The sequence below is a fragment of the Strigops habroptila genome, chromosome 10 (genome assembly GCF_004027225.2).
Source record: "Strigops habroptila isolate Jane chromosome 10, bStrHab1.2.pri, whole genome shotgun sequence".
Classification (NCBI taxonomy): Eukaryota; Metazoa; Chordata; class Aves; order Psittaciformes; family Psittacidae; genus Strigops; species Strigops habroptila.
In genome coordinates this window covers 33,665,639-33,692,449 of record NC_046359.1, presented here as the reverse complement: position 1 = coordinate 33,692,449, position 26,811 = coordinate 33,665,639, and the positions used below count along the sequence as shown (strand labels likewise).

At 42.1% G+C, this 26,811-nt stretch overlaps 1 protein-coding gene across 3 annotated transcripts in view; it reads left to right on the top strand.

Moving 5' to 3' along the window:
- The window catches only part of ALK (ALK receptor tyrosine kinase), a 312,254-nt gene that overhangs the window by 266,256 nt on the left and 19,187 nt on the right, over positions 1-26,811 (top strand). Inside the window, exons 12-20 of one of the 3 annotated variants that reach the window (XM_030499619.1) lie at positions 9,900-10,062; positions 14,447-14,597; positions 17,123-17,254; positions 18,196-18,340; positions 19,314-19,376; positions 20,984-21,082; positions 22,050-22,202; positions 23,402-23,500; positions 25,253-25,439. In XM_030499619.1, the coding sequence (XP_030355479.1) occupies positions 9,900-10,062; positions 14,447-14,597; positions 17,123-17,254; positions 18,196-18,340; positions 19,314-19,376; positions 20,984-21,082; positions 22,050-22,202; positions 23,402-23,500; positions 25,253-25,439 (1,192 nt within the window). Of the gene's footprint in view, positions 1-9,899; positions 10,063-14,446; positions 14,598-17,122; positions 17,255-18,195; positions 18,341-18,406; positions 19,497-20,983; positions 21,083-22,049; positions 22,203-23,401; positions 23,501-25,252; positions 25,440-26,811 lie in introns of those variants that run through there. The other 2 variants (XM_030499618.1, XM_030499620.1) reach the window with 2 other exon arrangements.

Below are 26,811 nucleotides of genomic sequence, written 5' to 3'. Positions count from 1 at the left end.
AAAGTGCAGGAGCACTGACAGGATTCTCAGGAGACTGAGACATAAGTAATGAGCCCACATGAGAGGCTGCTGGGCTGGGAGGACGTGTGCTTTAGCTATAAAGGTTGTGTCTAGCTCTGTTACAGATATTGTGTATGAGCTTGAGCTGGTCACAAAGGTATAATTTCCAAAAAGATCCTTATGTCTTCTTTGAAGATCCTTTGAAGTGTTCCCTGTGATATCTGTATCTCCATTTCCTGCCTGTAAGTGGAGCCACCTTTTAAGTGCTTTCCTTATTGCTCTTAGGTCAGTAATCTTGTGGTATGATCTGTATGCAAGTGTAGATTATGAACTTCTGGCTGATTTTCCATAGGAATGTCATGCTTAGGTGACGATGTAGTTCCCTAAGGCAGTTGTGCATTTCCTTCCGGGGTACTTGCTGTTATAGTAACACAAAAGCCATCAGATACCATGTTCAGATTGGAGAATGGCCTGAAGTTTGGATGCAGAGTTACTGTAAAGTAGGTGTGGCCATGTTAGTCTAGAAATCTTGTGGCTGTAGGAATGTTAAATATTGCAGGAGAATTTTGGTACTTCCTACTTCTCACTAAACCTGAAATGATGGAACATCTTCTAGCTCTTCTGCTCTCTAACCTGTCTGAGGAATGCGTTTTAAAGAAATGCTTGGATAGTAGGAATAATGGGAGTTAGATTGCATGGGTGTAGGAGAGAAGGTCACCAAGGTACTTTTTGCAATTCAAGTGATTTTTTTATGACCTTAGAGTGAAAATTCCAGTGGTATCTAAGCCAGCTTGCCTGATTTCTGGGCTTGATCCTCTGTCCTGTTCATGTTCAGTCTAAAATTGTCCACCCCTTGAGGTTTGAAATCACTCCTACAGCACCTTTCTCTGCTTTGTGCCCTCAGTGTAGACAGGGCAGAAATCAGAAGCTACACTGCAGCTTCTTGCAGTGGGAAGTTATTGCATGTCAGAGCACATGCACTGAGACACCTTGTTCTTTTGTGTTGCTGAGTCTCTGCTCTCAGTAAACACTGCAGGTGCTTGTTTGGTCCCTGGGCTATGCATTTTACTCAGCTTTACTCGTTTCTTTCTGCATCCTGTAATGCATTTAAGAAACCTCAGGCTGAGTCTGTCAAAGTCTTTACTTTGATAGCCACGTATTTACTGTTGTGTGAGTGAACCAACAGCAGCAGTGCCACCCTGAAATCCCAAAGATTGTGTTGACCAGTATGAGCTCAGCCAAAAGTAATTACAGCTAATGTGTTCTTTGGCTTGCGTGATAGATCACATGCTATAATATTGCCTTCTTAAGAAATCGTATTAAAACTAAGAACTGTGTTCTTATAGCTGAAGAGACAACAGGATAATAAAATGCCCTCCCTTAGTCCTCAAGCCAGTTCAACATACACAACAGAAACTACAATCTGAAAGAAAGGTAGTGCTTTGTTGATGTGACAGGAAATCCAAAGAAGGCCCCAAATTGCTACAACTAATGTGGTGGTGGTGCTCTCCCAAGTTTCTGGATGATGACCAGCCCCAACACAGAATAATGTCTGTAGGTTTCAAATCACACCTTTACTTGCAGTGCAAGGTGGCCATTAGGCAGATGGTCACAGAGCATCCAAATGCTTTCCTTTTTAATTAATTAATGAGATGTTATTTGCTGAAATGTCTGCTTCTTGCTGAAAGGTTGCAGATGAACCTTAATTCTAGAAGGAGCCTGCAAAAAAATTGTAAGAAAGCCTGAGTATAGTAGAAAATTGAAGCAACATTAGTGGGACTAGGCTTTTGGATTGAAATGGTTAAGTCTGTACAAAAGGCTGCGTGCTGTTTATTTTGATATAAACCAAGCTTACTTTGGCTTTGTTTTTACATTGATTAGGTATTAGTTTAAGTGAAACTGAAAGTCACTCAAACTACGGCATCTCTCTACAGGGAGTTTGACTACCAATTAAAAAGCCAATTTATATCACACCAATGCAATTTCCTTTTATAGACAAGGCTAGAATATGGGAAATTCAGGCATACAAAGATACAGTGAGCAATAATGAGGAACTCTAGGTAAACAAATGACTATCATGGAAACTGGAGGGGACAAAATAGGATTCTCAGTAGGAGAAAGGAGATAACAAGACACACAGCAATCAAGCTTTAATTAAAGATTTCTGGTGCTTCTGAGTAGGCTGTAAATACCATGAGGATAGCCTCTCTTTTCACCTTTCAGCTTCTCACCTGTCCCACTGACAACTTACTTGTGTCAGGGCACACAGGACAAAACTGGTATGTTGTGAAATGTACAAATAGTTTAACCTTTTTCTCCCTCAAATCTTGCATTGTTTTGTCCTCTCTGATCTGTATATCCACCAGCCATCGTGTGACCATAGCTTCTTGCATGGAAACTGTCATTAAATCATTTTTTCATTCCAGCCGGGTTACTGTTTTCCTTCACCTCCATTCTCTTCCCCACAACACTTTGTGGTTGCACAGATTTTGTCTTTTGCATCAGGGAGAGTCCTCTTACGAGCACTTACATGGCTGTTTCTGGGAAGAACTCTGGGTCACATTAGTTAATCAGATGAAGGAGCTGAAAGGAACAGTGGAGCGAGTATTAAGTAAAAGAAAATTACATTTGGTTGCTCTTTGTGTGCAATTATACTAACTGAACTGTTGGCATAATGCAATAAAGGTATCTGCAGAATTGTATTTTTGTATTAAGCGTCAGTTAACACAGTGAATAACAGCTCATTGCCCACCCCCCAACAAAACCAGCATCCTGAATAGTGATAGAAAACGTTCAGAGACTGATGGTGGGATCTCAGATTATGTAGGCATGAATTTCTTTATTGCATTTGTTTTCTCTGTAGTATTGAAAATGGCAAAGGTGCAATACTGAAAATCAACATGAAAACAGATCCCAACATAGCAAAGTTGAATTGGCATAACTGCTCTCCAGAGTTAATCATACAATTGAAATAAATAGGGCAACTCACATTTTAGACCTGAATTTTAAAGCTCCCCACGCTTAAGAATAGCAGTTTAAACTGTGTAGAAACTGTTATAAATCTCAGGAAAGGTTTTGAAATAATTCTGCCACCTCCATCCAACTTGGTCTTTGTTATCTAACATGCATTTCTACTATCCTTTGTAATTGTGAACAAACAAATTGCAGAAAGTTAGTAGCATGTTTCATTTAACACCTTTTGTGGCGGACTCCTGTTATCTCTTTAAGTGAAACATAAAAGAGAAAAGAAATTAGTTTTCTTCATGCCTCTCTTTTCAGTTTCTGGTTCCAAAAGGTAGCAAGAAACAAGCTGTTCTCATTGCTGTTCAAAGTCAGCAATACACTTGTCCTGTGTTATACTGACCACAGATAATTTCCTACAAGGGTGCCCTGATAGTGTTCTCTTTATATGGATACTTAAGAAGAACCTAAAGCCTGAATCAAGCTTTGAGTGTTTCTTTGAAATGATACTCAGGGTCAATCTGGCATACATTTGTCATCGCTGCAGATGCTCTTCTTGTTGAACTGAAAAAGATGTCCAAGTCTTCCATTACTGCCCTCATTTAGAAAGTAGAAAGACAGAGGTAGAAATAGTAACTCCATAAATAGATGAAAAGCTGGATTTCTCTTAGTCTAGCCGCACTTGTGTAACTGGTTCTGGTATTGCTGGCAAGACTCGCTAATTTCTGTGGTCGTATTATATCCCATCATTATCATTACATAGACACATTGTTAGTGTGAGCACAACCTAGTTCTGCCGTTTACCATCATCTTTCAAACCTCTGCCCCATTAATCTCTGGCAAACTTAATCCTGGAAAAGGTATTGATCTCAAATAGCTGCTCACAGGTCATGTTAAACAACAGAACTCAAAGCAAAATTGAAAGTTTCTTCCTTACTTACATCAATGAACACATTTCTTATATATGCCTGTAGTATATTTTACCTAAAACCAGACCTTTTATTGTGACTTTCAGCATAGATCAACCTTGGAATTATTGGTAATGCATAACTGAGGTTGCTCATGCTCTGAGTAAAAGGCATATCCCTTCACACATAGCATGGTGCTAACAGCACCTGAATGTTAGTGGAGATTAAGATGGGCAGTTTCCTGTAAGTCTCCTGATTTCCCATATTGGCCAAATATTGTAAGGGAGCTTGTGAATGTTTTTTACAAATAGGTGAAGCAAGATTTCTGCTTGTTTGTGGCATCAAGTTTGATGATATTTGCCTTAGAGGAAGAAGTAAAATAAACTCCTTGAGGGACAACCAACAATTAATTGCCTTCAGAAGTTTAGCCACGGGGGTTTAGCCACCTTATAGCCCTTATTAATGTATTTTTTTGCTCTTTTGGGCCTGAATAGAGGTTGTGGCAGCAAGTTCCAAAACTGCCTACACATTGTTTTTAAATATTGATGCATTTCTGCAGTGTATTACTCTAGCTTCCAAAATAAGCCAAGTACCATGGTGGCTTGGTTGGTAATTTTCTGAAATCACAGTAAAGTTTTGGTTTGGAATGAGTCGAACCTTGGTTCAAACCAGCTTTTTAATGAATGCCAGTTAATACATTCAGGCCCTTGAGGTATAGCTAAAATGCCTGTGTCTGTTTTGTGGTATGGAGTTTATGTGCTATATGTGACAGTGAAATTGCCTTCTATGTTAGAGGTACAGTGTGCTTAAGGCTTTGCTCCACTGTTTTCACTTCATTGTTGCTGTTGGCCAGCCATGTTGCCCTGGGCTGCAAGTAGTGTCAGAGCTTCAAATGAATTAGTCATTTTAAGTCTTGTGGGCTTTTGTTGTTCCTATTCTCCAAGAGCAGAACATCATTTCCCTTTGCTGTGGCTGCAGTCCAGTGCCTTGATTGCTGTATATTTTACATAGCCAGCCAAGCTGTGTGAAAAACAGGATTTCTGCTGTGCAAAAAGAAATGAGCATGAGTGGCTGTGTGCGTAAATGTATCAATAACTCTCATTTGGAAAGAAAAGTTGGGAAGAAAGAATTTTTTTTTTTTTTTTTTTTTTTAAATCTGTTCTAACACAGCCAGAATGTCATTTCTTGCAAAACGTTGTTGCTGAGACCTTAGCAATGTGCTGGGGAGATTGAAAAGGAGCTTGAGGAGGGTAGGTGTGTGGGTGAGTAGGCAGAAGACCAAATGTTTCCTCTGCCATGTTTCTTGTGAAAGTGGGGATTCCATCAAATCATAGAATCAACCAGGATGGAAAAGACTTTTAAGATCACCAAGTCCAACCATTCCCCAGCACTGCCAAGGCCACCACTAACCCATGTCGGTAAGGGCCTCGTCTACACGGTTTGTGAACACTTCCAGGGACGGTGACTCCAGCACTGCCCTGGGCAGCCTGTTCCAATGCCTGACTGCCCTTTTGGGGAAGAAATTGTTCCTAACATCCAGTCAAAACCTCCCCTGGTGCAGCTTGAGGCTGTTTCCTCTTGTCCCATCCCTTGTTCCTTGGGAGCAGAGACCAGCCCCCTCCTGGCTCCATCCTCCTTTCAGGCAGTTGTAGAGAGCAGTAAGGTCCCCCCTGAGCCTTCTCTTCTCCAGACTAACCCCCCCAGGTCCCTCAGCCGTTCCTCATCACACTTGTGCTCCAGGCCCTGCACCAGCTCCATTGCCCTTCTCTGGACCTGCTCCAGCACCTCAGTATCTCTCTTGTAGATGTAATGAACTGGTGTATAAATCATTCACTGAAAACAAGTACCCCAATTCTGAATCTCAGTGTAATCTCCAGTTCTCTTTTTCACCCACCTTAAACAGGAATTTCCAGTTTCTAAACCTAGTTAGAATTTTGCAACTGCCAATGACAGAGTATGTAGGGGCCCTACATTTAATTACCTGTTAGTTTTCATCATGGGAATGCTCAGCTGTTTCTGGAAACTGGACATATATAACTTATGTAAAGTTGGGCAAACTTCCGAAACTGCTAGTTGTTTGGGAAGATTTAGACTGGAGAGTCCTGCTGCTTTTCCCATCATGTGAGCCTGAGGTGCCTGTCACATGCTGCAGAAGGAAGCTGTGCAGTACGCAACAGATCAGTTGTGCACCAGTGGAAAATATCTGTGCTTAAGGATTCTTCATTTAGTGCTGCTGCTTTAGTCTTTGGTGATCAAAATAATGCTTCAGATTGAATTACTGTAAACTGCTATGGCATGCAGCAATCTGTAGAAATGCTCTCTTTGAGCTCATGAGACATGCTGTAGTCATTTCTAGAATCAGGAGAAAATCAATACTTCACAGGGAGTGAATGGTTATTTTTAGTTTAAAAAAAAATTTGGGGTGGGTTATCTAAGATGAGCAGTACTGTGTTTTGGTACTGAGTTAGTGGTTTAAGATCTTGGGCTACTGTTACATCTGCAGATTGAGGGTTGGCTTTGTGGAATGTTTAGGAGGACAGAGGGAGGGAAGTGCAAGGTTTTTAGTCTGTATCCAGAATTGTAACTAAGACCCATCTGTCCTAATTATGTTGAAATGAAGGGCGACTTCTTCCCATGCCATATTCTGTCCCATTTAATTTAGCAGCAAAGCTGTTATATGTTGGACTGGCTTTCAGTATCACATATCAAAGTGCATATAAACAGGAGGAGGACTGTTTGCAAGTCAGTGTAGGAGTGACAAATGAGGAGATCGTGCAACCTGGCTCAAGGTTTCACTGAAATCCTTGCTAGTTCAAATCAGGTGCAGTCTCCACATGGACTTCACTTGGGCCAGACCTCCCAAGATCACCCAGCTCTGCTATTTCTGAAGCATGTCTTCTCCCATTCCTGTCTCCCATCTACCTGAACAGAGCAAGTAAATATGTTTGGTAGTACTTACCTCAGCAGCTGCAGAACCTGGGAGGCTTTGCATGTAATCTTGTATATACCACTACATATATACAAGATTACAGCAGGACCACTTTTAAAATTTAAGGTAGTACGTCCCGTGCTCAGTCATCTCCAGGTTCCTTGCATCATAGTCCCTGACATAACATATCTGTGGTTTTCATTCGAATTACTCTCATGCTTTTAAAAGCCAGATTCTAAGAGCTTAGGTGCACATTCTCTTACTCTTACTTTGATACTGCCTCTTCACTTGAAGTGAGCCCCATCTAGTCTGTCCAAGAGGCAGAAAATACAAAAGTTGTTCTGGTTACTCCAGCTCAAAGTCTGAAGGCATAACATTTGCAGGAGGAGGACATTTTTCTTCTGTTCTACCAGAGCACTGGGCTTTTAAGGAAACAGAGAGCCACTAGAAACAGAGGGCCAAAAAATATGTCTTATTTTGGAATAAGACATATTTCATTGATCCCCTGTCCCTGGAACCCAGTGGGAGCTAAGAGCTGCCAGTTTCAGGTCCCACTGTGCTGTGTGTTACATGTGTCATAGTCTAGAGATGCTTTTGCCAAGGCCAGGTAAGCAGATACGTAAGGACTGAGATTTATATAAAGGCAGTCAGTCAGAAATGTAAAACTTCACCATAGCAGCAGTATGCACATGCTGTGATCTGCCCTAGGTTTTATGACTTCCAGTTTTCAATTTTGATTCTCTCATGTTTTGGGCTTATTGTCCCCTTGAAGGTCACCTGCTTCTACCTTTGGGAACACGTTTGATGTTTCACCGGAGACATCCAAATGGTCTCCTTAGTGTTCCAAAGAAACACACTTACCTGCCTGCTTTACTAAACATATGTTTCAATGCAGGTGGCTTAGCCCACTGGGATATTGCAATGTTATATCACTGTGATAGCTGACAGAATGAGTTTCTCATCTTCCATTTTGTGTGAGATTTTGCTTTGGGTTTAGGTTAGGTGGTTTTTATTTTAAGAATAAACATAAGTAACTCCTGGTGCAAGACTGTGAATATCAGAGCTACAGAAGCATTTTGCTTTAGGAACTTTTTTAGACATTGCTTTCTTAGGTGCTTTTCCCCTCTTACCTGTTGTTCTTGTGGTTATGGGGGTACATGGGCATCAGAGGAGGAGAAGGAAATTCTTCCATTTGCTGTTTACTCATTTTAAGACTTTATACTGCCATCCATTGCAGAAGGATTGGAAAAATAAGTAAAATAAGTATATAAGTATCCGTACAAAACAAGTAATGGTAGCAAAATCTCTAGAGGACCCTAGCAGGGGAGTTTTGAGAAGGGATGGCATAGATTTTGCAGTAAGCAACAAGTTATTCTCTCAGCAGTACTTAGATTGGGAAGCTTTCCTGAAGTAGTAGTTTTGAATTGCTTCTTGAAATAGCAAAGACACTGTTACAAAGGTTGGCATTTGGTTTGGATTTTGATTTTTGGGGGTTGTTGGGGTTTCGTTGGGGTTTTGGTTTTTTTTGGTGGGTTTTTTGTTTGTTTGTTTGTTTTGGGTGGGTTTTTTTGGTTGGGTTGGGTTGGGTTGGGTTGTTTGTTTGTTTCCCAGAAATCCCAGCCACTTCATTTCCTAAAGTCCTGCCAAATTATTTGATCCATTAAATGCATTGAACTTGTTTATAAGAAGGAATTCAGCTCAATATCAGGATTAATTTGTGAAAAGGGAATTCAGACCTTGTGCCTGGCTAAACTTACGCCTTTCCTTGTATTTCTGCTGGGTGAATCCAGTAGCAGTAATGGTAGAACTGCCGGCCTCTCTCATCCGGACACATGCAGACCATCATTTCTAGACCAGATCAGCTTAGACAATAGCTCCAAATTCCAAGAAGCAGATCAAGCTAATGCTCTATCCAAGCTAATTAGTACCAGTGCTGAAGAGTCTGCATGTGTTATATTACATTAGTTGAAGCTGGGGAGGAAAATGGTGCCCTTTGAGAAAGCCATGAGGAGGAGTGGCTGGCCCAACTTCGAGTAGAAATAATGTTCTTTATATGTATTTCAAGTCTTTTGTCTTAAATGGCAGTAGAATTAACTAACAGAGTTGATTAGATTGTGTATATTAGCTTGTTAACTAGATGATCTTAAGGTCCTTTCCAACCTTAACCGTTCTATGATTCTATGAATGATAAATTGTGTAACATGCACCAAAAATGCTCAGTCCACTGATTTACCATCTAGATCTTAGTTTTGATTGCATGTGAAATATTTCCTGATATACTAGCAAACATGTTAGGGATGGTTTTACAAGAGCGTTGTGGGCTTGCAACTGTGCCAGCTCTAATAACAAATCTTTAAGGCAAAGGGCAGCATTTTCAGCATCATGTATTCAAATTAAATAATTAGATTTCTGAGGCACAGATTAGCAAAGCCTTGTTCTCTAAACCCATTTGTACAGGGCTAGTACTTCCAGATGATGAAAATGGGTTTAATAGGGATGCATTGATTTACACCCGCAGAACATGCAGAGCTGAGTGCTGGTTTTACAGGCCTTGGTTAGGTGTTTTGCTTTCTGAAGCTTAACGTGCATCTCTTGTAAGCAAGTAATTATTCAAAATACAATTAATTTACTGTTTTAATCACTGAGATGATGTTGTATTTACAGGGTTTTATCTAATTAACAGTTACTTTCCCGTATAAAATAAATTCAGTAATGAAATGTCTGTAGAAACTGAAAGGGCTAAAATGCACCAGACTTGCAGTTATGAGTGTGTCATGTAACAGCCCAGAGACCAGAGCCCCAAACTGAGTGGTCTGTGTTGCATTTTACTCTACTCTCTGATCTTTGCCTTTCTAAGCATTAGAAAAAGTGAAGCTATGTTCATAGTTGTGATAGCGTTCAGGAGATGTGGATGAAAAGCTGTCAAATACTGAGATACACAGCACTGAGTCTTTTAAAAGTATTGTGTGAGTATTTGTCCTTGCTAAAACCTCAGGGGCCAGATTCTTCTCTTAGTCCGATAAGAGAGAGTGAATAAAGAGCAGAGCAGCTGCTTGATCTGTGGATGTTTGGATCATGGTTTGTACATGTCCTCATTTCAGAACACTGGCTATTCACAACATGTGGTGCCAGTGGACCCTATGGCCCCACACAGAGCCAATGCAATGATGCCTACAGGAACTCCAACCTCAGTGTGATTGTAGGAGCTGAAGGGATTCTCCAAGGCATTCAGATCTGGAGAGTACCAGCAACCAACACATACAGGTAAGGAAACCATCTCTGGTTGTCATAATAAGTCTTTGTGTTTGAAACATATCCAAGCTGCAGATATGCGCTAGGCATATATGAAGTATTATATTCAGAAGTTTGGCTGGATCCGCTTGGGTTTTACTTCTCCTTGATCCTGGTATTTCCAGCCTTTCCAGTCTCACATTTGTTGTGTGGAAGGTGCAACTTGTTGGTGAAAGAGAGAGGAAAAGAAAGAGAAGCAACCATCTAAGGCAGACACATCTTTAGCCTAGATGGTTACAGCTCTTTCTAGGAGAGCTCTAGAAGCTGCTGAAAATCAAGTGTTTTGACCTCCTCAGGCCAAGGGGCATATACATCCTATATGCCATCCATTGAATTCTGGGATCAGCATGAGTTTTTCCCACTCTTTACCTGGCATAGGAGACACAATCATATATCAGCATTTCTTATGGGACAGCTTGCATCAAGCTCTGCTCAGCATCTTGACTTCTTTTGAATCTAGATATGCTAAGTTGAGTCTGAAGCCTGGCTCACTGCTGTAGAATTGATTTTGGAAGCGAGCCACCTAGATGCTGGGCTCTGTGGTACTGAGGGTTCTAATGCTTAAATCCCTCTGTGGAGCTATTTTCAAAGGGGAGATGATCAGATACAGTTCAGTGCTCCTTAATCAGATTTTTACCAATCATTTTTTCTTTTTGCTCTTGCTGGGGAAAGAAGTAAATCAAAGATTAGTTCACTCTATCTGAATGGTAACATCAAGCCATTACATGCATCAGTTTGTAAGCAGAACTGTCTGTTTGAATCAATGACCGACTAGTGGGAGGGTTTTTATGCAACATTCCCGATTGAAACCAATGATGGTATCATGGATTTCAAAGTAGAACATTCCACTGAAGGCTTTGAAAAAATTTCAGTTAAAACTTACTGGCACCTTCCTTTTTTTTTTCCCTCTTTATTGAAAAAGAATATCAATATTGAGGATAGATGTCAGTCTCTAACAGAAGTCTACTGCAAAGCAGTTTTGAGAAACTGGCTAGACTAGGCTAGGCACAAGATCTGCCTGAGTGCCTATTACCACAAGGATTGATGGTAATGAAAAAAGCATTAATGACATTTTACTCAGCTCTCAAAAATGAGTTGCCTGAGGTGAATAGAATTTTTCAGGACCAGCATTCAGTAAATATGGTTATAAAGTATAGCCCAAAAGAGAAGAGGCAATAAACTTACAATATTGTCATTTCTTTAATATCCCAGTGCCCAAGAAGAGCCAGAATTCCAGTGCAACTGTAGGCTGATTTTTGCTATACAATACAAACCACAGGTCCTGCAGGGAGGACCTGTCTATTTAAGTCCTATAAATGACCTAACAGACTTTAAGGTTCTGTATAGATAATAGATGGATAATGTCATTGGTAACCTATATGTAAGTGGATGACATTCTCTTCTCCACCTCTTAAGGCTCTGGTAGAGAATTCACAGCCTGGGGTAAGGAGACAGCAATTGTGAGTTTAAATTAACTTGACATCTTCCTGATTGTGTGCTGCTGAAGGGGCAGCAGAGTCCCCCAGTATAGCATAGCCCTAGGAAAATGTCAAGTTGCAATATCAGTTCTAGGGCTTTCCAGAGTCTGGACCCACTGCCTGTATTTAGCTGTCTCCTGCAGGCCTGCTGCACTGTGGGTGCTTTAAGTTATGCTGATAGCCATCTCCAATATAGCTGACCCTGAGATAAAACCCTCCAGCTGGCCGTTGGGCTCTTAAGAAAGTTGCTGTTATGCTGTATCAGTGTGTTTTACACTGTGTAATGTAAAGCAGTGAGTTACACTCCTGGTAATAGCATGAGAAAGGATAGAGATTGTGTGGACATGAGGCAGAATATGTGTTACTAAAATGCAAAGACAGAAGGCTCACCGTTGCACAGAACTCTACCAGCACAAGCTAACCACACCCAGAAAACCCCACCATCTAGGAAGGTCTGCCAAACAGTGTACGTGGCTTCATTTGAATACTCGAGTCCTCTATGCTCCAGTGCTGATATGGACAAAATCACCTGGTTTGCTCCCAAGGGGCTGCACATTGTATAACAATAAAATTAGGCAATCTAAAAATATTTTTCTTCTCAGATTTCCTTCTAAGCATTCAGAAGGTTTTGCCATCCCATATCTAGGCCTGTGATCAAGCATGAGAGAAGTGAACTGTCACAAATAACACGTTACCATTCATTATCCAAATTCTTTCCATTTTTAAAGCTAGAGTGTTTGGTTCATTTTGCTGAGTGCTCCATTTGTTGTCATTTCCACTGTCCTCTCTTTTCTTTGGTCTCTTCTTGTAAGGTAACACAAGAACACAGCACAGTGGAATGCAAAAAAGTGACCTAAGTTGGCCAGGCACTCTATCTTCTCATATCCTCAAAACTAGCTTCAGTGTTTCCCATGACCTGTCTGTCTAGAGGTGGATTTTTTCTCCAGCCCTGGTTTGCATAGCCAGTGCGCTCTGCTCATCCTGATCCTCCCTGAAGAGAGTTTTCTTTTTCAGTTCCTACAACTATCATAGAAAAAGAAAAGGAGGAAGACAGTGGAAGGTATTGTGTGATCTGGGCATAGCTACTCAGGGTGGTGTGAATCTTTCTTCAGGGCCAATATGGTTAAATGAATTTCTCCTGTAAAAGAAAGTTTTGCCTAAGGAAAGGGATCCTGCTAATCCATCTGGTTAAATAGTGACACCCATTTTGAATTAAGGACTGACCGTCACCTGAATCTACCGGGTTTTATTTGTCTGCAGCTTTTGAATGAGGCCAAAATGGGTTCTCCTTACCTCATTGCTGGTATGCAAAATCTGTTCATGCACAGGAAAATATGGCCTCTACTTGCAGCCAATTAGCCCTGCCAGCTTGCTGTGCCTGACAGTGCACCTCATTAGCCATTACAGAATTCTACAGCAAATCAACTCAGTCTTCAGCTTCATGCAGCATCTGTTCAGGGTAGCCCAGTGCTGTGTGTCCATCACTTTTCCTGCTGGCTCCAGTGCAGCCTTAGTGAGGAATGATTGCTTTGGTTATCAGCGGTGGCATGAACATAATCGTGTCACACTGTGAGGATCTAATGTGCTTTGTGGGGCACTTGATGCTCCATAGTTGCTTCAACATCAGAACTGCTCCATGCTGGCTGCCTCAGAGCAGTATCACAAGGTGAGTTCTTCATGCTAATTACTAAGGCAAGTTGCTGGCTGAAAGTGAGCTGGCTGCCCAGCCTTTCAGGGTGCTCACATGTGGTGGCCACTGCTGATGTGTTCTGCTTGTAGCCTGTTTGCATGTGACTGTGCTGGGCAAAGACCAACCTGGTGCTAGAGGAAAGGAGGAATTAAAGCAGGGCACCTATACCGTAACTGATGGGAAGCCGAGAGGAAGTTCTGTGTTCTCAGCCCTGCGGTCACTGTTTACATGCTTCAGGTTGAATTTTGCTCTCATGAAAATAGCTGCAAAGCTACTAATGTCAGTGGAGAATCACCTGCCTGTTTCAGATCTATGTTGATCTTTGTACCACCACTGAATTGCTCAGGAAGCTGAGTAACTCTGTCTTTTGTTGCAGCAGAGATGCGTGTTTTATCATGATTATAAAGTGCTTTGAAATCCTTTGACAAAAGCTGTGAATTGTTTATGTACTTCAAAAGGGAGAGGGAGGAGCTGAGCAATACATGGTACAGCCAAATCTTTGGGACCTCGGAATCCTAAGTCCCAGAGTGCAGCAGTCTGTATATGCAACCTAGCCACCCCTGGCTGGAGACAGTGAGATGTTCATGGTGACGCTGAGTTTACCTGGAAGGCTTTTGCCTTTCTTGTTTACTGCAGGTAGTGTCGTGTCCATCTACTCTTCTAAATTCCTCTGGTCCTGGGAATAGGAGAGCTGTTTCGCATCTGGTCCATGCTACCAGGACCAGTTATGCTGTCTGCTTTCTCAAATCCCCCCCTGTCAGTCTAGTGCTTAATGTTCTCTTTAGCCATATGTGCTGTACTCTACCAGTTCTTCTGCTTCTGTTCTTTCTCTTCCTTGCTGCAAACCTCTCAAGGGTATGCCTTCTGGGAAACAGGATGTGTTTCGTATATAAGAGTTTGAAACTACAGGGACTTGCTCACTCTGTCCTCAGCGAGTGTTTGTCCAAGAATCACTGTGAGAGAAGCTGTTTTGTAGCTACCCAAGTTCATAGGTCCACATACAGCAGAGAACCTCAGTCTTCAAGCTTTGGGTTTAGATTTATTTCAAGTGTCAGGTCCTCAGGGGACAGCTCTGTGACACTGTGTACAGTTCAGGTGTGCAAAACACTCAGTGCCCAGAAGTGCTTCCTGTACCTTCCACCTGTCTGGGACAACTCAGTTGCTATGCTTTTGTTTTCTTTTCCTGCAGCATCTCAGGCTATGGAGCTGCTGGTGGGAAAGGAGGGAAGAATACCATGGTCCGGTCCCATGGTGTGTCTGTGCTGGGAATTTTTGACCTCCAGAAGGATGATACTTTGTATATCCTGGTGGGACAACAAGGAGAAGATGCTTGTCCTAGTGTAAGTGATTGCCCTTTCTGTTTTCTCTTAATCCCTTCTACAAAACCATGGAGTTTTTTCTGTTTACAGAGAAAACCATTGTCCTTGAGGGGTTTGGGGTTATATGGTTCAAGGGATAATTGCGGTTTTACTGGCAAGGCATGATTATGAAGAGATGAAGTATCATGTCACTGTTCTCACTTCCTCTTCAACATTCAGGCCCCATTGATAATATACTGCAGGTTCCTGATTGATCTGCATATCTCAGAGCACCTGTGTGGGTTTTCTGAGAGAAAAGACAACCTTGCCTTCCTTTCCTCTGGAGATCAGTCTTCAAGGTTGACTTCACAGTGCTTGGTCTTTGCTCTGCTGTTGAGCCCAGCCCTGCCATTATCATAGTACTCTGCACCTCTGGAGACACTCACCTCACAGGGCCTGTTTGGTTATTCTCGGTATGGGAATGGGAGAGATAAATTAATCACTGCTGGGTCAGTCCTGATTTTTGTGTTACTAGCCAACTGTTACTGCAAATGCCTTGACAGAAAGGTGCAACTTCCACCATTTGCAGGCACAATAATCTATTAATCATTCAGTATTCTTTGGAGGGTGAGGGAATAGGAGGCTCTTATGGAGGCAACTAAGCATTATCTGATGAAATTTCACCTGCAGGTTTGAGCTGGACATTGAAATGCTGTGCATTTCTCAGCTGTTAATGGCTGGCATCCAAGAGATGAAAGCTTAGCAGCCTGTCATAGCAGGGAAAGGTTGAAGGATGCAGACAGGAAAGAGGGGTTCTCAAGGCTGGGTGCCGAAGTAAATAATGTTGGAACTAGTATTACGCATATCTACAAACAAACCATTAACATGAAACCTCTTTGAAATGAGAAATGCCCTAACTCAAGCTTCCATCTAACGTCTATAACTAGGACATTCCAGCTCAGTGTAATGTATGGACTCATTAAATTGCAGGCCACTGTAATCTTAGTGAGAATTTATTGAGTGCTAATGCAATTCTTTCATCGAGGCAAAGAGATTGCATTGACTTGTAGAAGGGACTTTTACTAGATTGGATTGTAATCAGTTACGTCTTTGCCATGAAGGATTATTATTTTTTTAATTTAATTGTAATCTAGTGGTTCCTTTGGGTCATTGACATTGTCATTTTATTAATCATTCCTACCCAGCCCCAAATCAATTAAGGAGAGGGAAAACTAGGGAAAGGAGGATTATATAGTTCCATAGGCAAGTTTGCACACACAAAATGGATGCTATTCATTCTCTGGCACAACCTAGGACACATTTTGTGGTCAAGAGAATAATTTGTAACTTGAGGATGCTTTTATCAAGTTCTTCTTCCAAAAGAAAACATATACATGGAAGTAGAAGGAAGCAGAAGGTCAGTCCTTCTATAACAACTGTTGGTGCATTTTTCCCTTAAAGTGTTTTTGGCTTACGAGTTCAGTGTGTATAACAAGAACATGTTACTGAAATGAAGCGTATAAAATAAGCTAGAAGCAAAGTTTGCAACCTGCAAGTGCTCAGAGCACAGTCTTGCTTGTTGTGCACTTTAGTGCCCCAATTTAAAGTTGAAGTGACAGTAAGGTCAGAGTCCAGAAGTACTTATAAATGATGGTTTAATGTTGTGTTTGAAATCAGTTAGTGAATTCAGTGATTTGCCTAATAGAGAAGGTTCATTACATTTGGTGCTAATTGTTGGAGGGGAAAAAATGCTAAGTGGGAAATACAGAGGCTTATTAGTGAGGTATTTGCTTTAACATCAGGTCAATATTGCAATCAAAGATGGGATTGCAGCTGTTTTGCTACGCTTTGAACTGACTAGCATTGGTAATTATAGAAAAAATGCTGCTACAGCATAAGTATCAGGTAAACAGCAAAACTTGCTTGGAAGTCTAGGTGGCTAGTCTGTGTTGAGCTCGTTGCTACTGTCCGTGCTATGGCTGTCTAAAGCTAGCTCTGGTACATTTAGCTGAACCACTGGTACATCTGGGTAGATGCACGTTGGCTGCCTGGCCCCAGCCAATAGGGCGTTGGAAGAGGGGTAAAGAATTATAGAATCATAGAATAGTTAGGGTTGGAAAGGACCTTAAGATCATCTAGTTCCAGAATCTTGGATCCTCTCTATATCTGTGCCATTTGGCTGTTTTGTGCATGAGGCAAGTCACATAATCGCTGAGTTACTCCCTTCTGCCACCTGTGAAATACAGATAGTTTATGCTAGGAAGTATTTGCAGTAAATTCTGCTACATCTTGTGTGTTAAAAGTTTATGGAGCTGTTTGACATGGTAATAGATATCAGCGCTGAGTTTGCTTCAAAATAATTCAATTCAAATGGCAACAAATTCCTCTGACAAAGGTTGAAGCAAAACGCAAGATTCTTGTAGAAGAGCATTCGTTTGCTTCTGTTTATGTAATTTCACTGAAGGACAGTTTATTGGCTTGGGAAAGTGAAGGGTTCACAAGGCCAGTGTGTGCACAAGGACATGGAGATTTCTTACCGGAATTCAGACCTGGTCTTCTGTTTGCAGACCAATGAAGTTATACAGAAAGTCTGCATTGGAGAGAACAATGTGATTGAAGAGGAGATACGTGTGAACAGAAGTGTCAATGAATGGGCAGGAGGAGGTGGAGGCGGGGGAGGTGCAACTTACATATTTAAGGTATGGAAACGTAGTCCTTGTGCATCTTCAGCGTGAACACATCCTGCCACTTGTGTCTAGTATCACAGCCTGAAGTATCCGAGAACCCTCTCTACATCTCTGGGAAAGAGTCCACAAAGTGAGCTTGGGGTATCCTTCATCTCCAGTTGATAGCTGTAGAGAGCTGAGTTGGCCCTTCACACTCCTTACGAGTGTGCACAGTATGGCCACATTTGCTCCAGTGGCATGGAGTTTCCTTTGCAAACATAATAGTTGGAATTAGATTTTTTTTTCCATGCAAGTGGAGATGCTGAAGCATAATTCTACAGTAAATTCCAGAGGACTTTATTCAGATCTGTCATCGTAGAACATTAGATTTCAGCTACACATTTGGCCTGTACTGTGAAATGACAAGAAAAGTTGAGAGTAGCCTGTATGTTTTCTGTTGGCAACCGTATAGCTAGGGGCCACTGATCTTTTCTGTCATGGGCTAGCTGAGACAGTACTCATTCCAAACACCAGTTTCAGGCATTAACAATATGTTTAGATCACCCAGCTTCTACATAATTCTACATGACTCTGCATGCTCAGGTAGTTTCCAGTTTAGCAGTCCTTTATGGATGTAGAACTATATTGCACTGCGTAGAGCAGCGTTCCTTAGCTGTTTCATTTGATAAAAGTCATCACACAGTAACATTACAAGCTTTCTAAGAGCCATCAGCACTGTAGGTACAATTCATAGAGCTGCTGATGCCACTGTTCTCTGTTGCAGAACTTAGTAGGACTAGTGCTATTCATTAATCTTTTGAATGTGGGTACATAAGTAATGCAGTGGTAACTTGTAGTGCTGAGCAGTCCTAGATGCCTGCTTAGTGCAACATGCAGTAACTAGCATGTGGTTGAACTTCCATTTGCTTGTCTGACTCAATTTGAACACTGCCTTTGTTTCTGAATGTGTTAAGATGGAGAATGGAGAACCGGTCCCCTTGATAATTGCAGCAGGAGGTGGTGGCAGGGCCTACAGGGCCAAAACAGACACATTTCATCCAGAAAGGCTGGAGAATGATTCCTCTGTTCCAGGGCTGAATGGAAATTCAGGAGCTGCAGGTAAGCAAAGTTTCATCTTTTTAGGAAAACCTTTGTGAATATGTGGTACTCCCAGATTTTTCCTCACAAGGAGGTGAGGCAAAAACACAGTTCAGGGGGGGAACATGGAAGTATAACAGATGCATATAGGATGTACCACAGTGCAGGACACTTGGCCTAAGCAAGGTTATCAGAGGTGGTATAGCCATAGCAGTGGCAACATTCTCCCAAAATAATGTAGCGCCTCTCATAAAGCAAACTTGTTTGATTTTTGATGTGGGAGTTTGCAGTGCCATCCTCTCATGGCCATCCTGCTTCCTGCACTGTTTTGTGCTGTGTAGACATACTCACAGTTTCCCTGGCTTATGCAGAAAGAGCATAATTGCACCCTGGCTAGAAGTCTCTGTGAAGAGACCTTGGATTGAACAACCACCAGAGCTGAAAGTGAGTCACTGGTGAGTATATTATATTTAGAGCGGGGCTGGGACATGTTTTCACATCCCTTTCACTAAATTCCTTTTGTTCCACTTCAGAACTGACATAGGTTTTTTTCAAAAGTACTTTTTGCAGAGAGAAGGGGAAGGCTCTGAAGCCAGAAACAAGCAGTTGGGGAGCAGACAAGGATATCTTTATACATTTTCCATAGAAAATACTTGTCCTTATATGTGTCATGGAAGAAAATTAACTCTATCCTAGCTGAAACCAAGTCAGTATAGCAGGCGAAAAGAGGTGCTAGCAATGAATGTGGTCAAAAACCCTACAGAAAGGTCACTGTAGTGCTGTGTTGCAAGCACATCCTCTCTTCTAACTAAGGCATGAGATTCTTACTTTCAGCTGAGGTGCTTTGACAGAGTGTCTGTTCTGCAGATACCTGCAGTGTTTGTGGGTTTTGGGTCTTTTTGTTTTGTTGCTTTGGTTTGGGTTGGTTGGTTGCTTGCTTTGGTTTTCACAAAAATAACCCCTACCTGTGCCTTTTCTCTTCTCTTAACTGCAGGTGGTGGAGGTGGCTGGAATGATAACACTTCCTTCCTGTGGTCAGGAAAATCCTTGCTGGAAGGTGCTACTGGAGGAAGATCCTGCCCCCAGGCCATGAAGAAGTGGGGGTGGGAGACAAGAGGGGGTTTCGGAGGGGGTGGAGGGGGGTGCTCCTCAGGTGGAGGAGGCGGAGGATATATAGGTAAAGTGGCTTCGTGTTCAAGGTGTTCCTTCCCCTCCTTTAGTGCTAATGATCAGCAAAATGCTGATAGATAATTCTCCTGTAGCTAGCATATTTGACTGTTATGTACTAGTATGTCTGTGTGTTGCATTTTTAGTACTAGTTGAACGTATGGTGTTTAGTCTTTGAGCACATAGCCAGATGTCAGTGCTTGAGCTGTAACTCTGGCTTTGCACTCTGCAAAATGGGCCATCAAGATCCTGCTGTGATTCTTGAGCCTTCCATTTGGGGTTATAGTGCTGAAGAAGGAGGAGCCACAAGCTATGTGCTCCCATTGCCAGCACCTGTGGTTTTGAGGACTTTGGTCCCGGAGACTGGCAGCCAGGCTTTATGCCTGGAAAAAGGTGCAGCTTCTTCTACCCTGCCCTGCTGTGGGTGAGCCTTGGTCCTGTGCAGACTGTCTCTGGGGGCAAAGGCTCAGGCTGCCAGCCAGGACCCCTCTTAATAACAACAGTGGTGTTGGCTTCAGTCAACAAGGAGCTAATTTCATGTGCTGCAGGTCTCAGGGCAGCTGTCAGATGGCATTATGTTCATTATAACTGGTGTGGGCCAGATTCAAGATCTCTACTAACCCTTAATCTCCTGGGCCACATAGTTTTTCCAGCCATCTGCACTGTGGTGGACTTTTTAACCCCTGGTTCTCCACAGCTTATATCAAATATAAGATGGACTAGAAATCCTGAGAGGGAGTAATGAGTTTAAATGATTAAGTGCATGTTTTACACCAATGTTACTGTGTAATGCTTCTTTTTCCAACAGAATGCCTCACATAACATAATTTTCATTTCACTGAAGATGGTTAAAGAAGAAAAGCCATTTTTGGGTGGGGTGGGGGAATCTTTGCATGCTTGTAGTACAAAATATATGGCCCATAACTGTGCTTCTAATATCTTGTATGAATTGCCCATACTTTGCTCCTGTTATGTTCTGTATGCCCAAGCACAGATGTGCAATTCATGAATTCCGTCAGTCCCCACTCCTGGTGGACCACCCTGCTTTCAGGGTGCAAAGGAGAGGAAGGATATCAGCTTATTCATTCCCTCTGCTGACACAGGACATACCTTGATCAGCGAGGGTACTGGACCCTTGAGTTGGGTGTTTTCCAGTCTTTTGGCTACATTAATTTTAAGACAGGCTTACATGTTTCATAGCATCCAAATGGTTAAAGATGAAGTTTGTGCCTTAGTTTGCAATAGCCAGCCTAAAACAGAGCCAAGGATTTGATTGTCACAAGCTGCTGCTATTAAATTAATGTTCTATAGATGAAAGACCGGTGGTTCATGCCACAACTTGCTAAGTGTTCCCTATATGTTAAACACTTTGATTTATTCTCTTTTCTCATTTGGATGTTTCCCTAAATATGCTGAAGTCATGCATGTTGCAATGCTTATCTGTATTTTAGTGCCAGTGAGCCTCCGTCTTTTAAGGTAACTTCTGGTTTGACATAGGTGGCAATGCTGCAGTGGACAATGACCCAGAGATGGATGGGGAGGATGGTGTGTCCTTTATTAATCCAATTGGTACTTTATACACTCCAGCACTTAAAGGTATTCATATTGGTCTGAAGTCTTTTAGTGGGTTTATTTCATTTTAAGAATAGTTTCTGTCTCTAGGGCACTTTACAACCCTTCGGGTACAGCTTACTGCCATCGTGAACATGAGGGGACAGAAAGATAACATAACAAAGTCCAATGGAGAAAAAACAGAAGTAGCAGGAAGGAGCCAGGTAGAAAGAACATCAGGGCTAGTAGAAAGCACTTCCCAACAATATGGTCTACCAACCTATAGAATAACTTTGGCCAAGGAAAGTGGTAACAGAACCTCAGTAGTTCAGATAATTCAGGAAAGAAACAGGCAAAGCATGTAACTGTTCACTAACAGACACATTCCTCAGAGCATCCCTCAGCAAAGTATCCAGGTTGGACCAGAGAGTTTCTAGAGAAAACAGTACAGTGCTGCCCAGCAGTGGGAGTGATAAATACTGCAATTCCAGTCTGTGCCCAGAAGTCAGTGTCTTGAATAAGTTTGTGATATGTTCAGAAAATACAAAAACATGTATTTGCTCAAAAAACCAGTCTGCTTTAGAACAGCGAGAAGTATTTTCAAATACAGATGCACTCTGGCCTGATAGATTCAACCAGAAAGTTCCGTGAAACCACTGCAGTGTTTGATCTGAAAGGGAGTGGAGACCAGGAAAGAAAAGGGTGAGCCCCACAGACTGGTGAAGGGGCAGGTTTCCCTTAGCCTTGGCAGCAGCCTCCTTGCTAGCCTGGTAGGACTATCTGCTCAAAGAGAGCCAGTGCAACTCGACTGCAGTGGGGCTAATTCAGCTGGATGTTGTTTCCTACATGAGAAAAAGTCAGGAGCTGTGCAAGGTGGAGAGAAATCAATTTCTTAAATGGGGCTACGTCTGGCAATTGTGACCACCATGCCCCCTATGTCTGTTAGTGCTTGAGGGAATGTCGTGAATGATCTTCACAGCAATTAACACAGATTCTTTCATCCACTCCCTAGTGACAGAGGGGCACGGAGAGGTGGATATTAGGCTGCATCTTAACTGCAGTCACTGTGAGATGGACGAGTGCCGTGTTGATCTTGAAACTCAAAAAGTCATTTGCTTTTGTGAACCAGGCACAGAGTTGGCTGAGGATGGTGTGTCTTGCATAGGTAAGTAGGTGTATGGGGTAGGCTCCTAGCATGGGAAACAGAAAATGCATGGCAAAAATCTAGTTTGGACTGTAAGCCATCCCGAAAGTGTTACCTAGTCTTCCTTAAAACTGGCTTCTGTTGTGTGTTACGTTCTGCTGGGATATGCTGCAGAGTTATTTTGCTAGGGTATAGACACATCAGTGCTGAGGAATGGTGCACAGAGCAGCGTTGCTGGGTTGCTTTACCATATATGTTTGTCATGCTGGGCAGCACCGAGGAGAGTCAAATTTTGTGTCTGGTTGTGCTGATGCTCATGTTCTGCTCTGAAATCATGAAAGCTTGCTCACTGAAGGAATTTTCCAGCTAAACTTAAATTCCAGGTCAGTCCTCTTAAGAAACAAGGTGAAGGAGAGTGTAATTCCTGTGGATTTGGACATATAAGGTGCAAGTGCAGAACCTGTAAGAAATTCTGTGTGAGAGATCTCTGAGGAAAACTAAAGATAGTACCTGTACTTGTCTTACTTGAGACACCAAGTGCTCAGAGCTCCATCAGGTTTGCTTCGTATTCTTGCCCAGCAGTTAGAGCAGGTGACTCCAGGGTTTTGGGATCTTGCTCTCAGCTTCATCACTGGTATGGGAAAATTGTTCTGTATTTTTACCATTCCCATCTGTAAAATGGGTAAAAAGCATGGTCATTTTGCCAATGTGAAGTAAACCTTAATAGATGGTCATTCAGTGCCTTGTGATCCCCAGTGAGGATGCAGCTATGGAATACTTTGTCCTATGCTTACTGTTATCAGGTTTTTCTGCCTGGATTAGATGCATTTAGGAGATGATATATTGCAGTCTTCCTTCTGCTTTTGCTGTGATTTGGCATTGATAGCAGCACTTTAACCCTGGCAATGTAATGTTCTTTCCACCTCCCCAACCTCCTGCCCCTGGTTTTTATGGTCTTGTTTTCATTCCCAGGGAGTGCACATGTTAATTTGTTGATAGCAAACCATCTGTTTTAATGGCTTAATATTAATTGGGGAAAAGTGAAACAATGAGGTATTAGAGGTCAAAGATCCTGGGAGAACAGATCACGCCAGAGGTTGCTCCTACACTATAGGAATAGCAGATGAGTAAATGGAAGAAGGAGCAGAAAAATTTGCCTGCAAAAAAGTGACTGCTGGAAGATCATTTCAAACATGTAATTCCTTCTGCTTCTGTTACAGCCGAGCCAGTGGTTCATCTCCCCCTCTCCTTGGTCTTGTCTGTAGTGACTTCAGCGTTGGTGGCTGCTTTAATTTTGGCTTTTTCAGGAATCATGATAGGTGAGTGTTTCTCTGCAAAAGATATTTCCATATGAGGGCTGGATGTGAGCCAGGGATAATTGGGCCCTGGGAGGCAAAGGATTCAGGTTTTTAGCTACTGCAGTATTTAATGACACCTTCCCACACACACGCCTTAACTTCAGATTTCAGTAGTTGTTTCCAACCACAATTACCAACTTGAGGAGGTTTCAGTTACTGACTGCATCTTGAAAGAGACATGATTCCTTGTGTTGTAGTGTAAAGCTGCCAGAACACAGCTGCCACTGGCTTTGTGAGATCTGTTGGTCCTTAGTGCCTAAAAGCAAGATTTTTATTTGTGTGCCTATATACAGCTTTCATCTCCTAATGTATGACATTTAGGCTTGAAATTCTCACATAGGCTTCCCTTTCACAAACTGCTACTTAGTAGGTTGTGGGCATTCTTGGCATCTTTATTTGAAATTCTAAAAGGTACTTTTCACCCTTTCATTTTCCTTATTTAAACAATTGCTCCCCTTCATTCCAATTGCAAGCAGAATAGATCCGAATCAGTGAAAAGCAGATGGGGATTCAAACCACAGCTCTGCCACCTTTCTTTGGCCACACTGTATATAGTCTGGAGGAAGGGAGGGAGGTACCCTGCGCAGCAAATGGCAGCTCCTAAATTAGATCTGTGCAGCTGTTTCAGTTTTAAGAGTTTCAGGAGTTATCAGTTGCACACACATTGTCCTGCATGTATGGTTTCTGGCCCAACAGTATCCCTTTAAAATTACTAATTACGTCTCGGGGAGTGGAAGAGTAATCCTCTTTCCATCCAACTACCCTATCATTGTCATCTCAGGAAAGAGCAGTGATTTAAAAAATCAAAGCAAAAGCAATGAGGAGGAAAATGGAGGACAGGAAGGGTGTGTGGATAGGTCATTACATCCATCTGCTTTTCCGAGTGCATGTTTACCCCTTAAATTCTTCCCCTGAGCAAGGTCTGCTGGAGAAGATGCAATAGCTATTACCATCACGGGCTTTGGGCGCAGTCAGCTCCCACAGAAATCAATACGAAGGGTAACAGTGGTTTAACCTGCTCATGATTGGCATCTTGCTTTGAAAAAAAATACTGCAATATCAATTACTGTTTAAAGACATCCACAGGATGTCTTCTTTCAAGGTGTGATTCCTAATGACGTTTCAGAAGTATCAGTGAAGCGATTGAAGGAATATAACACTACCATAAACTGATTTCAAATGCAGTCCAACTTTGTTGTTTAGAACCATGAAGTTTTGCAAAATGAGCTAGTTATCTGTACAATGTGTTATTCTGAGGTAACAGTTTGTCCATTTTGAACAATATGATAACAATAATGCATTTCAGATTTTAGTCACTTCTATGTTACTTAGGAAAATAGGTTATACAAAAGGTTTGGAACTGAATTCATTCGTGGAAGGTCCAATTAAACTAAAGAGTTAAACTAAACAGAACTAACTAAACTAAAACAAAAACTTCAGAACTGTGAAATCAGAAATCTCCACAAGTGAAGTTCATTGTACTTCGTCCAAACAGTTCATGAGCAAGCCTGCTTCTTCGGAAGATATGTAAATCAAAAGTTCCTGGAAACTTCAGATTCCCTCTGTAATTATTTGATATACAGAAATATGACAGTCTGGTTTGATTCACAGAAGTTTGGCCACATAGCAAATTCCAGTGAGATGTGCTGCACAGCTGCCGTCTTGCTCCAAAGTCAATCTGTGTCTCTGGTTTTCTGTATTCTCCATATGTAGTATATCGTCGGAAGCACCAGGAGCTACAAGCCATGCAGATGGAGTTACAGAGCCCAGAATATAAACTGAGCAAGCTGCGTACCTCCACTATCATGACAGACTACAATCCCAACTACTGCTTTGCAGGAAAGACCACATCCATTAGTGACCTCAAAGAGGTGCCTCGAAAAAACATCTCTCTCATCCGGTAAATTCATCTTTGCCTTCCCTGTGCTTCACACTCCGCACACACGTATGCTGGCTCTCTAACATGAACTTACATCTTTGTGCAGGCACGTACAAATTCTTATGCGCTTTTAGGCTCGTGCCCCTTTTCATGACATATAAAGCTGCAGTAGTTAAGCTTGTGGGGAGGGGACTAGACTTTGGCAGTCTCCTTGACCTTTTACAGGTGCAGTGTTAATCTGGGAGTACAAGAGGAATTGAGGAGTTACCATCAGTAGTTCAGACACATCTTTTGCAGACTCTGCAATGAATGGGCCATGTCCAGTATTAACTGATGAAATGCTGGGAAGACTGTGGCTTGTAGGAGGCTCTTTTAAAGTCTTTGGTAAAGATAATGACATCCTTAAGTAAAAGAGCAGGAAAATCAATGGGTTTGAGAGTGTCATACAGTATGAAAGAAACCCCCCAGGAATATAAAGCCAGCAGAGTAGTCATGTCTACATCAGAACTTCTGGAGAGTTTGAAATAGTCTCTTAAGAAACACTTGAAAATTCAGACTTCTTTCCCATGTTGCTCTTCTGCAGGGTACAGTGGTTGCCATTTGTCAATGTGATACTACCCTTCTACCGTGCAGTTTTACACAGAAAGCCAAGAAATTGAAGCAGGAGAGCTTAGAAGACTAGGGAGCTTATGGTGCTAATAACCATGATGCTCAGAGCAGTCTATGCAGTCCGTAATGCTTTGCTGTCTCTTATCTCATTCCTCCTTACCTGCACATCTTGTTGGACTGCATCTGGAAGTTTCCAGTGTACCCTGTGCTGCTGCTGCCTTTGTCACTTGGGCTCTGGAAGGATTTTTGAAGTGTGGCAAGCTGCAGAGAGCTGGGAATTGATAAGGGCAGGGACTTTTTGGGGGGAGGTTGGGTTATGAGCTGTAGAGATCCTGTTTTATACCCTCAGTTTGTAGTAAGTTGGTCAGGCTTAGCCAAGAATAGTGTTTCAAGCTGATACCTACAAAATGTAATTAAAAGAAGTGGCTGAGTCACAGGCAATGCAAGTCCTTACTGTGGTTTCACTGGCCTTTATCCTGGCAAAACTACAGACAGAGCTTATGCAAGAACAGAGCAGATTGCTCTTAGCAGCAACTATTTGGACAGCTAGGAGCAGAAAGCCCATACAAAAAGAGTCCACCAATAGACCAGAGAATCAGTGAGGCTCTCAGGCTAGATCTGGCTCTACCAGGAAAGTACCTGTTGTAGAAGAGAGCCTTATTGAGAGCCTTTTACCCAGACCAAGATGCGGGAATGTCTCTTAGAGGCTTGAACCTCTAATGTGCCCAATGTGCAACCCATTCAGGGTTAAGAGGGACTCGGGATCTGGGAGGCAGCCTCATTC